General features: G+C 40.0%; 1 protein-coding gene across 2 annotated transcripts in view; it reads left to right on the top strand.

Moving 5' to 3' along the window:
* The window catches only part of SNAP23 (synaptosome associated protein 23), a 42,823-nt gene that overhangs the window by 18,331 nt on the left and 7,358 nt on the right, over positions 1 to 17,134 (top strand). For both annotated transcript variants that reach the window (XM_050954975.1, XM_050954976.1), the window contains exons 2-7: positions 5,129 to 5,238; positions 5,894 to 5,935; positions 8,252 to 8,300; positions 8,864 to 8,981; positions 15,766 to 15,918; positions 16,578 to 16,722. In XM_050954975.1, coding sequence (XP_050810932.1) covers positions 5,182 to 5,238; positions 5,894 to 5,935; positions 8,252 to 8,300; positions 8,864 to 8,981; positions 15,766 to 15,918; positions 16,578 to 16,722 — 564 coding nt within the window. In that variant the 5' untranslated portion in view covers positions 5,129 to 5,181. The remainder of the gene's footprint in view (positions 1 to 5,128; positions 5,239 to 5,893; positions 5,936 to 8,251; positions 8,301 to 8,863; positions 8,982 to 15,765; positions 15,919 to 16,577; positions 16,723 to 17,134) is intronic.

Here is a 17,134-nt window from a genome sequence, read left to right as displayed (position 1 = left end):
ACAGGGCTGGAGCTCTGGGAAAGCGTGTGCTTAGGGTGCTGGGGACTCTGGTTTAGCATTGGTCTTGGGGAGGGGAAGGGGAAGGTCTAAGGCAGGTGGGTCAGTAGAACCATTTCTGTAAAGGGAGAACAGACAAACCTGTGACCAGAAATTTTCATCTCTGGCAAAGGAAAGAGACTATGCTACAGCCTATGCTCAGACCAACAGAAGCTTAAGAGCACACAGGCCCAGTGTTGTAGGACACAAACACAGCAGCCTGATCGGCTCTAGCAGAGAGAGCCTTACTAGGACTGTGTAACAGAAGTTAAACGTAAGCAAATTCTAACCTATAAGTTAGCGTTCTGTTAATGCATTTGTTTGTCCCTTATTCTGAGAGAGCCAAACTTTCCCCCTGGGAATGGTGATCTAGCTTGTGCTAACCATGATATTTGATCCTTAGACAATAAGGAAAGTACCAGCTACATATTGCCGGCCTTGATGAGATTTGTGGTTGACAAAATGAGCACTGGACACTTTAAATCAGTTGAGATTCTGTATAGTCTCCTGTTTCTAATTTCTTTTTTTTTTTTTTTTTTTTTTTTTTTTTTTTTTTTGATGGGGGGGGGAGAGGAAGTGATTGGGAGTAGAAACATGGATTCCATGAAATGGCATGTATAATGAGGAAACTCTTCTTGTATGCTTTCTGGATAATACCCTTTCTCTTCTGTTCCAGTATCTGTCAAAACTGTATTCTCTTCAACTATCAGAGGGGTAGCCGTGTTGGTCTGGATCTGTAAAAGCAGCAAAGAATCCTGTGGCACCTTATAGACTAACAGACGTTTTTGGAGCATGAGCTTTCGTGGGTGAATACCCACTTCGTCAGATGCAACGTTACTGTTGGGACATTGTTTTATTCCTCGAATTTGTCAGGGATGATCTTGTACACGAAGTAAAATGATGATGATAGCTTTGAAGAGATTGAATTCATAGACTAGCTTCTTGTGAAACTTCCCTTAAAATGTACTTCTTTATAAGGAACTAACATTTGTGTACTGTTCTAGTTCACTATAATGGTAGTGTTTAGGAACTAGCACATGGCTAGGTTGGCTTCAAGAGGAAAAAGGGGGAAAATCCCTTTCAGCCTTAGAAAAACGAAGTTGTAAATATCCTTAATTTTGTTTACTGTTTCATTTAGCTTTGACTGGAAAGGACTTGCAGCCAGCAGAACCACTTCCCCTCAAAGTAGTACATGCCTTTTCGGGTTCTCTCTTACAGTAAAAATGACATGCCTGGAGTTGTGTGGGTGAAAATTGAAGTGAAAATGAGGCATTGTTACCTTGTGACTTTCTTATGCTTTAAGTGAAACTCCAATATCTGTGCACTGTAGAAGACTCCTTAACAAAAAAGTCCATTAGTCATAATGTGAAAAAATTGCTATATGGGATTAGTTTTTCTTCTGCTAAAACAACTTTGCTAGCCCTTTGGGAATTCTCTTTAAATAGTTACATGAGATGATACTCAACATAAAAGCACCTCAAATTCCAAGGAATCCTGGAAGCAACTTGGCTGGTAAGGGTATAAAAGCTGAGTGAATAATTTTGATTTTTCAGTTAAGGGACCGAATCAAAAAATCCCCTGGGGAAAAAATTGTCAGTTTGAATTAAAACTGACTCTCTCTTCAGTTTTTCTTGCCAAAAAGGAAAATACACTTCTTCCCCCCCCCACCTCGATTTTGGGTAAAATGAACATGTCTTGCTTAATTGAAACTTTTTTTTTCCATTTTTTGTTGGAGTAGTTTTCAAGTGTTCACATTTTTTGTTTTGAAATTTAGTTTTTTCTAAAGAAAACACCATTTCAAAGTGAAATGCTGAAATGCTTTGTTTCAAAATGGTTGAAATAGAATGTTAAGTTTTTGCAAGACAATTTGAAAAAATTAAACAGAATTCAACCCAAATTTGTGTGTAGTTGTGGTGCCTTGAAAAAAAATTGATAGCAAATTTACTATTGCTGGAAAAGAGAATTTTCCCTAGTTTTAGTACCATGTATAATTCTTTTTCAGAGGTCATGGCTGTCTCCCCTACAGAGTAGAAAAACAGTGTCTTCTGCAGATGACTTTAAATTGGGTGTTCTTGGTTTCAGATTTATGCTGGCTCAGTTTTAGATTCTTTGTTTTTACTGTGGAATAATTGTTAGCCATTCTCCCTTCCCTGCACCCAGTGCACATAAGTGCATTTTTTACGTTCTGTCTAAAACTCTGCATGTAGATACTGTAGGTTAATATTGAGGAACTTGGTGCTTCAGTGTCAAGGCAGTGCTGAGGAAAGCTGTAAACAAAGTCATTTCTCAATTGTAGCTGAAAGAGGAAATGAAGATTGTTGAAAAGGTGCTAGAAGGCTGATGGTTTAAAACCATTGTCTAGTATCCAGTGTTTTTCTGGGTAATACCCTTTTTCTTCTGTTCCAGTATCTGTCAAAACTGTGTTCTCTCCAACTATCAGAGGGGTAGCTGTGTTAGTCTGGATCTGTAAAAGCAGCAAAGAATCCTGTGGCACCTTATAGACTAACAGATGTTTTTGGAGCATGAGCTTCCGTGGGTGAATACCCACTTCGTCAGATGCAACGTTACTGTTGGGACATTGTTTTATTCCTCGAATTTGTCAGAGATGATCTTGTACACGAAGTAAAATGATGATAGCTTTGAAGAGATTGAATTCATAGACTAGCTGGTATTCTGTTATTGATACATTATGACTGTTTCACACACTTACAAACTGAAACCAGTTTCTTAAGCATGATAAATAGAGAAGTAGATGGAAAGGAATAACTTTCAGGTTGCTAGTCTGACTAGAACCTTCAATGAAGTTCTGACTGGGGGTTGTCCCATCTTTAAATCCATATAATGGATTGCTTTTCAATCTCCAGATGGTATTGTCTTGTATCACGTATTGCAACACCAAGGCACAAAAGCATAAACATATGATGCAGCAACCTCAACTCAAGCCTTATTTAATTTTGTGGATCTATGGATCAACTTTAAATTTACTCTTGACTTTAAGGACACGTAATAAAAGGTTATTTTATTTGATATATTGAAGTGCTAAGGTGGTGGAGCCCACTCTTCCTTCCCTTCTCTCCTCTCTCTTAACCTGTTGCTTTCTGATCTGTCAATCATCTATAGAAGACCTCTCTTTAGGCTGGAGTTAGAAGTACATTAGTGGCAGTATGATCAGGTTCTTAAAAATGGAGTGCCTTGGATTTATCAAAAACACTGACTTTTTTTCTCCAGGTAGACAAACTTCATTGAGTTTAGATGCTGAGGGCTTTGTGGTAGGGAAGGTGGTACCAGAATGTGTTCGTAAACAAAGCTTTCCAAATGCTCAAGGTCCTTCTTAGCATTAGGCAATTAATGTTCTTCATAAAGTAAATCTAATTCATGCCAACTGTGGAGAATATTGCTCGTTGTAGTACATTTAGTTCACAAGCAGAAATCTAGGAAGATATTCACAGTAATTAACATTGGCCATTACCCAACGGCAGTGGTTCTTTACCAGTGGTATGCATACCTCTGGGAGTATGCAGAGGTCTTCCAGGGGTACATCAACTCATTTACATATTTGCCTAATTTTACAACATGCTACATAAAAAGCACTAGTGAAGTCAGTACAAACTAAAATTTTGTACAGAGAATGACTTGTTTATACTGCTTTATATACTATACATTGGCATGTAAATACAAAATTTATATTCCAATTGATTTATAATTATATGGCAAAAATGAGAAAGTAAGCAATTTTTCAGTCAGTGTGGTGATATTTCTGTATTTTTATGTCTGACTTTGTAAGCAGGTAGTTTTTTAAATGAAGTGAAACTTGGGGGTACCTAAGACAAATCAGACTCCTGAAAGGGGTACAGTAGTCTAGAAAGGTTGAGAGCCACTGCCCTACTGTTACAGAAATCTGGACTATAAAGCTCTTGCTGTTACCAAATTAAAATCAATACTCTAGAGCAGGGGTGGGCAAACTTTTTGGCCCAAGGACAACATCTGGGTATGGAAATTGTATGACAAGCCATGAATGCTCATGAAATTGGGGGTTGGGGTGCAGGAGGGGGTAAGGGCTCTGGCTGGGAGTACAGGCTCTGTGATGGGGCCAGAAATGAAGAATTGAGTGTGTGTTGGGGGGGGGGGGGTCTGGGCTGGAGTGCAGTGGGGGTGAGAGCTCCAGCTGGGAGCGTGGGCTCTGGGGTGGGGCTGGGGATGAGGGTTTGGGATGTAGGAGGATGCTCCAGGCTGGGACCAAGGAGTTCAGAGGGAAGGAGGAGGGATCAGGGCTGGGGCAGGGAGATGGAGGCGTGCAGTGTCTGAGTGGTGGTTACCTCAAGCAGCTCCCAGAAGCAGCGGCATGTCACCTCTCCGGCTTCTACGTAGAGGCACAGCCAGTCAGCTCCACACACTGCCCCGTCCACAGGCGCCACCTCTTCAGCTCCCATTGGCTATGGTTTCTGGCCAATGGGAGCTGCAGGGGCAGAGTGCGGAGCCCTGTGCTTGCCCTCTGTGTAGAATAGAATAGAATCAGTGCATATTTGGATGCTGTGTATATAATTAAACATTATTTTCAAGTACATTACACACTTCATGCTGAAAAGTGATACCTGCAATTTGTATTTTCAGACTAATGGGTACAATGGTTAGTGTTTTCCCTGACTCCAAAATCATGAATCTGATTTCTGTTCTTGTTTTGTGAGGTTTTTTACTTTGACTTTCTGGTCTAGAAAGAACTCAGGAAATGACCAGTAGCTAGAGTTTCCCAATGAAATGTAAATATCCTTTCTAGGACAGGGATTTAATAATAGCAGAAAGAAAACCTACATTAAAATACTTTATTTGCTGGTTAGATCATGAGTGTTTTCACTCCTACCTCAGTTTTGTAACACACAGGTGAATAGTTCTGTTAAATAACCACTAGTACTATACAAGCATTGTACTGTGCAGAAGGAAGTAGGCATGCTTTTATACTCTTTTTGAGTTCAGCGTGTTGCCTTTCAATCATCTTTTTTCAGCTGAAAAGTGTCATTTGCAGCAGCCTTTACAGACTAATGCACACGGTCCCCAGAACTACTTATGCATTAATGTTCTGTTTTGATTTTTACAGGAGACTAGACCTTAGTTCCTTTTGATCAACTCCTTCTAAAGCAACATCTCATCATGGCTGAACTGTCACCAGAAGAAATTCAATTGAGGGCCCACCAAGTCACTGATGAGGTAAACTTTTTTTTCCCAGGGCTCATTCAGGATCCTAATATACAATTATCATAACTTGTGCAGAATAGGAAAGTAGGGGGAGCCTAGGAAGAAGACTGCAAGGGCAAAGTTGAATATCCTGAACTTCTCTATCTTCACCTGGTTTTCACCTTGTAGCTGCTGGGTTTTTTTTGTTTTAAATAGGAGCCTGAAATTTCACTCCTGAAGTGCAACCTGCCAGATTTTAAAAATGCTGAGCATCTACAACTTCCATTGAAACCAATGAAATCTGGGGGGTGCTCACCCTCTTAAAACCAGGCAGGTGCTTAAACACATTTTAGGATCCTGAAGTTATACTCCTATTTTTCTGATCTTTGCCTAGCTATAGTAATTGTCCCTGAGCTATCTCAGAGCAGTTTTTTCTAGTATCCGAGGAGCTGCTTGAAGTATCAACTTTATTTTGTTGACTGAGAAATATGAATAATGGCTAACGAAAAGAATCCTAGATCATTGTAGCTCTGATATATAGGTGTGGATAGTTGCTTATCCGTTATTTCCTAGTTACTAAAGCTTTGTGCACTAGCCATTTTCTTATATTGAACTTTTAGTGTTTGAGAGTCTTATTGATTCTTTTACAACATGTGCTTCACTATGTTAAATCTTCTTCTCTTTCTAGTCTTTGGAAAGCACAAGAAGGATTCTTGGCCTGGCTGTTGAGGTAAGGGAGCACTTACTAAATCTTTGGAAATGCACCAACCTGGTAAAGCAGTGATATCAAACAATTTCAGAGTAAATTGACTATACAGAGGAGACTTCGTCAAATGTACAAAGTAAACTGGAAAAAAAATAGAAATTTATCTTATCTTTCAGATACAGTAACTTTGTAACATTAGTAATTGAAAAAGAAGTTTGGAAAAGTGTGGTTTTTGGTTTTTTTTTTTTTTTTTTTTTTTTTTTTTTTGCTTAAATAACTAGAAACACTAGAACTGTCTACTGGCAGAAGATAAGATGAAATGGCAGACAAGTGTACCTTGAGAGATGGGGGGTGGGGGGGAGACTAGGGCTTTAAAAAATAACCCAGTTAAAGGGATACAGAATATGGAGACAAATTTTTGGTTATCTAAAGAGAAACTTTTCCCCTTCTGAGAGCCACAGTTGTGTAGATGGCTTTCTAGGTTGCAGCTGAATCTCCTGCAGTTCCATGTTGTCTGACAGGTCAGAAATTGTTGGTGTCTTGTGACCAGTGTTAAAAGGTAAAGTAACTTTTGGGATGCAAGACAACATAGAAGCAACACAGAGTGGAATTGGATAACATATCACAGTCTCTCTAATATCTGGCAATCCATAGTAATTCCAACTGAAGCCACAAGGAAACTGAACATCAGTTCCCAAAGTTGAAACTTGTATCCAGCCATGACTGCTTGGTAACCAGCAACCAACCACAGTACCTGAGGAGTAGAGTGTGTGAGATCTATATCTATATCTGTTTTTTGTTTCCATGGCCAAAGGGAAGGTCTGACCTGCCCTGGGACTTCTTATCCTCATTGACTGCTGTCAGTGAGCCAGGAGTTGGATGGGGATTGGCATTACCAGCAAACTGAGACACATCCTTGGCAAAGGCTGTCATGGGAGGCATCTTGTGTGCGTTCTTTTTGATTCATAGTAAAAAAAAAAATTTCCCTTCTGAGAAATGTGCCAATACTTAATAACACTGAAGACTTGAGCTTTTACTTCTTCTTAGAGTTAAGGACAGCTGAAGATGGCAAAGATGCATCCTCAAAATGAAGATTTGATTGAGGCTGTGCTTGACTGCCTGGTGCTGTGGCACATACTATTTTAGGAACTGAGAGAAATCCTGGCACTAATGGGGTACCACATCAGTTAATTCTAATTTAACAAAGCTCTTCAATGCTGGTGTCTCTGGTAATAACATACTTAATACTGGTTTCTTCAGTACTTGAGAAATTGCAAGTGCCTTTAAAGTCCCCACACTTTAAGATCCTTAAACAAAAACTGCAGTGGAGCAGAAAGTTCTACCCTTGTAGGCTCAATAGTTGGACCCAGGGGTTTCTGTACTGATGTGTCCTCGGTGCCCATTTGAAAACTTGAGCACTTCAGCCCTGACTAAGCTTTGGGAATGATTTTCCCCAGTGCCAGAGCTGCTGTTGAATTTAACTGGCTTAAAATTGAACGTAGGCTACTTTGTTCCTTCAAAGGGCAAGTGGCTGATCTGGTGTAGGGTCTAGAGACTAGGCTCATAAGGCTTCCTTTTCCTGCCTACTCTGGCCATCCTATGTAAAGGTCTTACCCACTGGGCAGTGACTTAGGTGGTGAGGTTGGGAATTGATTTCTCATTGATTTGTCCATGCCAAGTTTGATCTGTTTGAATATCTGAGTACAGCAAATCACTTGAAATACCTTTCCCTGTTTAGATAACTCAAAAGGGATTCCTACCAACTTTTAATTGCTTCTGCACTGCGACTAAGCAGAATTGTCAGTCCAAAAAACTCTCAGAACACTAAGGTTTTTAAAAAGGATATTAATAGAAGTGCCATTTCAGCCAGAACTACAGTATTGTCACTATGTAGTAACTTTTTTTTACACTATCCTATCACATGTCGAAACTAAGGGCTGGTCTATGCTACCACTTAAGTTGCTGTAACTTGCATTGCTCAGGGGTGTGAAAATGACATTTTCCCCCCCAATGTAAGTTACATTGACTTAGCGCCAGTGTGACACTGTTTTCTGTCCATGGGAAACGCTCTCCTTCCGACATAGCTTCCACCTCTCGGGGAAGTGGAGTAATTATGCCAATGGGAGTGTGCTCTCTCATCGACACAGCGCGTCTTCACCAGATGCGCTACAGTGCAGTAGTGTAGACTTGCCCTTAGTGATGATCTGCAGTGCAAGCTTCCATTATTCCAATATTGTAGTTCAGAGCAGGTGTTATTCTAGCTAGCACTAGAGCCTTTGACTGTGTGCTGGTGTACTGAAAACAGTGTTTATTTCTGCAAACCTCCTTTTCTCTTTACAGTCTCAGGATGCAGGAATCAAGACAGTCGCCATGCTGGATGAACAAGGAGGTGAATTCTACCTGTGTGCAAAGCGGAGTTGTGAATATTAAGTCTAAATGGTCTGCAGTAATATCTGTGCTTATGTTTTGGTGTCCTAATTTATTAGGTTTTGGCCTCAGTAACTCATTTTGGTATAGAAATGAGGTTGCTTCACTAGTCAGATGTTCCTATGTTTGTGCACTTATAGTATTTAAGATTTAGCTCTGGTTCATGTCAGAGTTTGCAGGCTGTGCAATTAACTCTGCTATCGAGCCTCCTGCCCCATCCCCCTGACAAAATAATGTTTCTTTACTTTAAAAGCAGCTAGTAACATCTAAACATCCAGACCACATCACTATGAGGGAAAAAAAGCTTTTAATTTAGGATTGCTGGAAACGTATAATCAAAAATTCTATTGCAGCATATGCCATTGTTTGCTTTTGCTACAAAAAGTTCCTTTAGGGGACAAGTGGCTTGAGTATACAGATCTAATTTATAACTTAGATATTAACGTTTCAGATAAAAGCTTCCCCTCTAAGATCTAATATCTCCAACTTCTTTGTATGTTTTGTAACTACTTTTTTTTTTTTTAGAACAACTAACCCGTATAGAAGAAGGCATGGACCAAATAAACAAGGACATGAAAGAAGCTGAAAAGACCTTGACAGAGCTCAACAAATGTTGTGGCCTCTGTGTCTGTCCTTGCAACAGGTCAGTTAACAAATCCAGACTCAGGTCTGAATTTCTGGGATCCCACAAAAAGAGCACCCTATTGGGGAACATTCAGAGGTGAAATAACTAAAGAAAATCTTTCTACTTGCTGTTGGAGTAAAAACTACACTGATAATAGTCAACTTGCCCTAAGTGATTTTTAGGGAAATTGATAACTGCAGCTTGCAGAAGAGTGTACCATTCAATAGGGATTAGTAGCTAAAACGCACTCACAGTAACCACCTTCTAGATTTGTAAATAATGGGATCCCAACTTGAAGCTTATACACAGTAAAGCAATATTAGTTTTTAAAAAAAAAACACTTCAGTTTTCAACTTTTTCTTCTTCTTCTTTATAATAAAGATCCATTGGAATCTGAAATTTTCTTCCCAATTGTATTTCTCTATTGCTGGGACACTAGCTTATTAAGACTGGTAATATGTGCTGGGCTACTCTGTTGTTTTTCTTGGCATGGGGTGAGAGGAAGGTGACCATATTATGGCATTTCTTTTTGGAGAGGACAAATAAGATCTAGCATTGAGTAGAATTTACAGATTAGTATATGTGGGGGTCAGAGTAGGAAAAGGAAAACCAGAATAGGCCTTGGTCTTACCAGCTTTGAAAATCTCACATTACTTATTACATTCTGTTTTTATTTATTTATTTTGCAAGTTTTTGTCATAGTTCCTAACTGTAATCAGTGTCACCACTGGCCTCTCAGAAAATGTCAATTAAAAGGCTTTTAGATCCTGCTGGATGGCATTTCTGGTGTAGTTTCAAACATTTGTAGCAAAAAGACAGGTAAAGCAGACTGAGCAGAGAGGGATGCTTTGTACTCTAGGCAGTTTTACTATTGGTTGTCGTCATCTCTAAGCTGCTCTAAAGTATTAAATGAATTTGTGGGAATCTTACAAAGAAAATGGCTAAACAGGCCTCTCTCTCTTAGGGTGGCAGGGGAAGGAAAGGAGACTCTCTGTATGTATACTTTCCAAAGTGAATTGTGTTTGCAAATTTTTATTGTGGGTCCAATCCGTGGGCCGAAAAGAGAGCCTGGATCTCTTCAATGATTGAAGTGGAAGTGAGGTAGTTAAGCTGTACATTCAAGTCCCTTACATGAGGGTCTCATTCAGAACCACATAATGCTGTGTCATCATCCTGAATTAAAATGAGCATGAGGCTTTCAGGACTAAAGGTTGACTTCTGTTACAACAGTTTGATAAGTTAAATAGCTCTGATCTGACATGTAGCTCAACACAAAGTTGTTGTACCAATGTGCAACTTCATTCTTAACATATCTGAGATACTGACAGGATGCAAGTTTACAATCCTGTCCAGGTTTCTGAATTTGTCATATTGGCCACTTCCAATAAGTGATTCGCCTTGGGAAAAAAACCTGATCTCTAGTGCCATTGAATCTGAGCAGATCATCTATCAAGACTATACTCTGTATTTGTGATGGAGCTTGTGGCACTTCCAATATGTTAATTCCGGTAGGTGACTTTCACAGTGAGGTGCCTTAGGAAGTTTTGGAGTGTGCTGAGGTGTATTAGGGAAGCAGTGATGAGGTCAAGAGCAGGAGAAACTGTACTGAGTGGATCTGAAAAATTGCTAATAGTCCTCTCACCTCAATGTCCCACTTATGAGTGGTATAGTGGTATCTTACATAAATGTTGAGCACTAGGATAGCCAGTCTTCCTCACAGAGGCTGAATTTAAACACCAGAGTGCACCCAAGTAGACGTTTGTCTTTTTCTTCCCCTACTTTATTCAGATTACTTAAAGCTACTCTGTTTTGAAAGCAAAGGACTTCAGCTGAAAAAAACTCACTAACCACTTGCATGTTTGATGGTTTTTTACTGTTCTTTTTTCCATTCTCTCCTAACATACCCACCTTCCACTTAATAAAAATGAAGACTAAACACTAGAAGCTGGATTCAATTAACTGGTGAAAGCGGACTTTAGGACCAGGTCAATCTTGGGCCACAGCTTATACTGTTAACCATCTGTCTAAGGTGATGTTCTAAATGGGTATGTGTTTGCATGGGCATGATGTTTGCATGAAAGACATGTTGTGACTGTCTGTGGTTTTGTGGTGTTCCAGTGTATCATTCATGTCTCTAGATAGCATATTATAGAATGGATTAGGCATGGGAGCCTATTAACTCTGACCCAGCTCCTTGAGGAGAGGCAGTAAATACCAGGGCTGTACCAGTTGATGTTTAGGATCTTAAACTTATCAACTTCCTTATCAGGAAGGTGTCAAACTATATTACAAATATGGAGTAATAGTTTGGAAAATTACTTTAAAAAATACCAATGTGGCAGTCATGTTTGTATTTCAGTGACTCACTCAAACCTGTAGAAATAAAAAGCTGGTCAGTCTTATTGTCCAGCACCATAAAACTCCACCTGGGATGTAAAAGTAAATGCATGTTCAGATTTATACATCATTCTGTTTGGCAAATTCTACTTTTATTTACAACTGTGCCACCCCATTGAAGAATTGCAATCTTTTTTAATCCTGCAGAAAGCAGAATAGAATCAGCATGCTCTCCCATAATTATTGCATCAGTGCTAACAAGTAAAAAATAGTAGAAATGAATTTTTCTTACTAAAACAAGTTCCTTTGAGGTGAATAAACAAAAGGGATCCGATCTGAATAAGCCCCATACCAGAAATGTGACTGAATGCATCAGTTTACGTTGGTATTTGTAGATCTTTGCCGAGGGTGGTATTACATGGGCTCTGACCAAAAACTGAGGCATTCTTCTAAGCTAGAGTTGTCTGCCCTTTTCCTCATTCCCAGAAAACAAATGTGAAGTTGCCTGTATTTTTGCAGCTAAAACTTGGGCAGAGATTCTAACGAGAGCATCAGTCTTCATCTGATGCTATTATCATTTTTCTTCCCAGGACACATTTCTTTTATATCACAACATTTTGAATAGGTGCTGCAAAATTTTAAACTTTAACTTAGTGTTCTTGAAAGGTGCCACACTGACAGAAGTCCTGTATTTACAGCATAGGTATAGTGCCAGTGAAAGCTTCCCCATACTGCCCTGCAAATGTTTGGCCCAATGGAGAATTAGAAGGAAAAGGGTAGTTCAGGCTTAATGGCCAGTTTAATCCTTGGTCTCACTTGTGAGACTACCAACAAACAAGCATAGTATGTATGAGGTGGTTACAAAACCTCTTTATTAAAATTTTTAAAAAATTACACCTGTGTAAAATTTCAGAAATCTCTCTAACTTGTCTATAGATCTACTTGTCTTTTTAAGTTGTATTTCATAGCTCCTTGCCACTGCTGCTATGGTTATAATAGAGCTTTTGCCATATCAGGCCATCTTTGCTTTTTCTTGGATAATGCACTAAAATCATAATGGTAAGTATGACTTAAGTTTGTCCTGTGTTTAACACATGAATCTATTGCTGGAAAACTACCTGAAGTATCAAGGAGAGATGGCATCAGGAAATCATCTCTTGAATATATCTGAAATGCTAGTTAAGTGCATAAATGTTTCCCAAGGTTGCTTCAGCCTTAAGGTACCTCTTGCTCATCCCTGTTGAGGATTGTGTCCAAATCAAAATAACTATGCTTCCCTGTTCATCTATGGTCTTGTATCTAAGATGTTGCAGAAAATGATGATTAAAATCTGATTTTTTTAAAAGCGTTAAGGCCTGGTCTAAATACAGCTTTTGTACCAGTATAACCCTTTTTGTTAGGGGGTAACTTTTCCTCTTAAAATATTTATAGTGCCACAGCTCCTGTTATGAATGAAGTTATACTGCTACAAAGGTGCTTTATACTTGTATAATTTATTTCCATACTAAAAGGAGAATATCGTTATAGTATTTGGTATTGCTTTAACTATACCAGTATAGTTAAAGCAGCACAGTGTTTGTGTGTATACTGCAGAGTTCTTTTTTGCCAAAAGTTATGCTGTTTTAATTGAAGCGCTTCAATTAAAACCGCTGTTGCATGTCCACACTAGCTCCTTGTGTTGGCTGAGTGCATCCACACTAGCAGCTTTTGCATTAACACAAAGAGCAGTGCACTGTGGTAGCTATCCCACTGTGCAACTGGCAGCAGGGTGCTTTGGGAAGAGTTTGCAATGCCTCATGGGGCAGGTAAAGCATCACATGATGCAGGTTTCTCAATAACATCCTTCCCTGGGCATCCTACTAGATTGCCAGCTGCTTTTCAACTGAAGTGTATAGGAAGGGAAGTGGGATGTACACTGCAATGCCACTGGGGGAGAGTGTGATGGGGGCATGTAAGAGAGAGTGGGTGGGGGGAGTATGTATGTGAGAGAGTTGTGTCAGCATGCGGTCTCCAAGTTCAGACTGCCATCGGAAGCAACCTGTCCTGAGGCAGGGAGTGGTGGGGGGACACCCCTGACATCAGCCCCCACCTCCCTGCCTGGCTCTGCACAGCAGTGTCACTCTCTCTCTCTCACTCACTCACTACCTCTCTCTCTTCCTGCCTCTGAGTTCATAGTATGGGAGAGAGCAGCAGTCCACATTAATGATTTGCTTTTTGTTGTGGGAGCTGAGTGGCATGCTTAACTGTCAGACCTTTATGGAGCTTTAATGGGGAGGAGCACATGTTTGTGTAGCAGGAATGCAGGGCAGCCGAGTTCAAATCAGTGAGCAGAGTGGTCATGGCAGGCATGGTGGGATACTGGGGGAGGCCAGTTGACAATATAATGAATGACAATGTCACAGTGATGCTTTATTGCTTTAAGTTTGCCACAAAAAGCCCTGTGCCTCTCGTCAAGGTGGTTTTATTTTGTTGCCGAAAGTGACATTGTACACCTCCACTGTTTTGCTGCCAGAAGCTGCCTTTGGGTGACAAAACTCTGCAGTATAGACAAGGGATTAGTGATTTAGCGGCACAACTGCTATTGAAAGTCACTAATCCTTTTACTTTCAATAGGACTTGTGCTCAAGAAGAGGATATGCCCATTACTCAATTGAGGATTGAGGGGCGGGGGCAGGGGGAGACAATAGCAGAAAATGTGGAAGTGCTAAATGCCTGCCTTGTTTTCACCAAAAAGGTTGGTTAGCAATCAGTTGTTTAATATAACGAATGCCAATGAAAATTCGGTAGGATCTGAGGCTAAAACAGGGAAAGAACAAATTATTTTAAAATTACTTAGACAGGTTAGATGTCTTCAAATCAGCAGGGTCTGATGAAATACATCCTGTAATACTCAGAGCTGACTGAAGAGATGAGTTATTAACAATTACCTTCAAAAACTCACGGAAGACAGGAGAGATTCCAGAGGGCAAAGAGTGCCAATCAATAAAAAGAGGAATAAGGACAACCCAGGGAATTATTGACCTAGTCCACCTCAGTACCCGGAAAGATAATGGAATAAATAATCAAGCAATCCATATGCAGACTCCTAAAAGATTAAGTAATAGTCAACATGGATTTGTTAAGAACAAATAACAAACCAACCTAATAGCTTTCTTTGATAGGATAGCAAGCCTCATGGATGAGGGGGAAGCAGTAAACATGGTATATCTTGACTTAAGTAAGACCTTTTGATACTGTCCTGCATGACCACCTTATACATAAACTAAAGAAATATAGCCTAGATGGAGCTACTATAAGGTGGGTGCAGAACTGGTTGGAAAACCATTCCCAGAGAGTAGTTATCAGTTCATTGTCAAGCTGCAAGGGCAGTTCCAGTGGGGTCCTGCAGGGATCAGTCCTGGGTCTGGTTCTGTTCAATATCTTCATAAATTATTTAGATAATGACAGAGTACATCTATGAAGTTTTTAGAAACCAAGATGGAAGGGGTTGCAGGTACTTCGGAGGATAGGATTAAAATTCAAAATGATATGGACAAACTGGAGAAATAGCCTGAAATAAAAAGAATGAAATTCAGTAAGGATAAATGCAGAGTACTGCACTTGGGAAGGAACAAACAATTGCATGCATACAAAATGGGAAATAACTGCTTAGGAAGGAATACTGCAGAAAAAGATTAGGGGGTTATAGTGGATCAGAAACTAAATAGGAATCAACAATGTGATACTGTTGCAAAAATAAACCTGAACATCATTCTGGGATGTATTAGCAGGAGCATCACAAGCAAGACATGAGAAGTAATTATTCCACGCTACTCCATGCTGATAAGGTCTCATCGGGAGTATTGTGTCCAGTTCTGGGCACCACATTTCAGTAAAGACGTGGACAAATTGGAGAGAGTTCAGAGAGAAGCAACAAAATGGTCTAGAAAATATGTCCTGTGAGAAAAGACTAGAAAAACTGGATTTGTTTCTTTTGAAGAAGACAGGGAGGACATAAGTCTTCAAGTACATAAAACAACATAAACGGTTGTTACATGGAGGAGGGTAAAAAATTGTTCTCCTTTTGCTTCTTGACCTGTCATCAGAGGTTATGGGCTTAAATTGCAGCAAGGGAGGTTTAGGTTGGACATTAGGAAAAACTTCTCAACTGTCAAGCTAGTTGAGCACTGCATCAAATTGCCTAGGGAAGTTGTAGAGTCTCAGTCATTGGAGATGAATTGGAGGTTTTTAAGAATAGGTTAGACAAAACACTAGTTATTCCTTAATCCTGCCTTGAGTGCTGGGGACTGGACTAGATGTCCTATTGAGGTCCCTACCAGTCCTACACTTCTATTAAATCACTTGGGTGCCTTTGAAAATCCCACCCTGAAAGAAATAATTCTCTCCCTCCCTTGCTACCTGGGGAAAAAAATCTGGTGCCCTCTGTTGATCTAGCATATATTTGGGTTTATCTCTTTTTTGGTAGAACAAAGAACTTTGAGTCTGGTAAGTCATACAAGTCAACCTGGGGTGATGGTGTGGAGAACTCAACAGACCGTGTTGTATCCAGCCAGCCAGGACGTGTAACAAATAATCAGCCACAGATCACTGGAGGAGCAAGTGGGGGATATATTACACGGTATGTTTGTCCATTTTCCCCCGCCAAACGTGTATGCCATTGACATACCTCTTTTAGTCAGTTTCTTCCTCCCAGAACGTATTCAACTAGAGTGGCTATATAATAAATCCTTACTGTCAATTGGGAGGGAAGCCCTTTGATGAATTGCCTTCACTTGGGGATTTATATCTGCAGTTTCACTCCTCATAGCATGCAGTGCTGGGAATAATTACTACACTTGACTAGCCCCTGGATGCATATGAGCTTGGTGCTCAAATTATTGTGGTGAATGTTGCATTAGGATTTGCTCTGTCACAATGAAAGGGCACCTGATACAGAATTTGAATCCCTCTCTAATAGAGTAGAGCATAATCTGCCAATGGTTCTTTGTTTTGAATTTTGAGGCCATTTTAACAAAACTACTTTGTCCTTAAATTCATTTTGCTGAAAGAAATTGGACAGATAGTAGCAGGCTGCCTGCTGGAATAGGTGATATTAAAGTGAAGCATCCTTTCTCTCTCCCCCCCCCCCCCCCCCCCCCCCCCCCCCACACACACACACTCTCTGAAAATGTGGGTTGTGATGAGATGTTTTAGTGGAAGTTTATTGAACAGCATTTTGGCAGTGGGGAAGCAACTTTCTGGTTCCTGAACGCAGGGGTCTCCTGGTACTTTCGACAGGATTACAAACGATGCCAGAGAGGATGAGATGGATGAAAATCTCACTCAGGTGGGAAATATCCTGGGGAACTTGAAAAACCTGGCTTTGGATATGGGCAATGAGATTGATTCACAAAACAAGCAAATAGACCGGATAAATGAGAAGGTAAGAGCCAAATAATCCTGTTCTTGCCATCTCCATCTTGGATATAGTGACACAAGAGAAGACTTATGGAATACTCTTAAATTAATGGGTTCACCATGCTGCCTTTATGATCATTTGCAGTGGTCAAGTGCATCAGGAGTATGCAATCGTACCATACTAAACTTTTACTACCAGTTCCTGAGCATATTCAGTATCTTACTTTATTGTTCAAATAATTGCATGTCTTTGTTATCCTCTGTCTACACAATTCAGAAGCACAGGACCTGTCATGCTGATGGATTAGTGTTGTAACTGACAAATCACAAGATTGGTCACTGGTGGGAGTCTTTAATAGACCACTAAATCAGACTAGAGAGCAGGATGGCTCTTTCAACATCTAGCTACAATGTGTGTATATGGAGGGGAGGGGTAA

Source organism: Gopherus flavomarginatus, chromosome 5, assembly GCF_025201925.1.
Source record: "Gopherus flavomarginatus isolate rGopFla2 chromosome 5, rGopFla2.mat.asm, whole genome shotgun sequence".
NCBI lineage: Eukaryota > Metazoa > Chordata > Testudines > Testudinidae > Gopherus > Gopherus flavomarginatus.
This window is presented reverse-complemented; position numbering and strand designations above follow the sequence as displayed.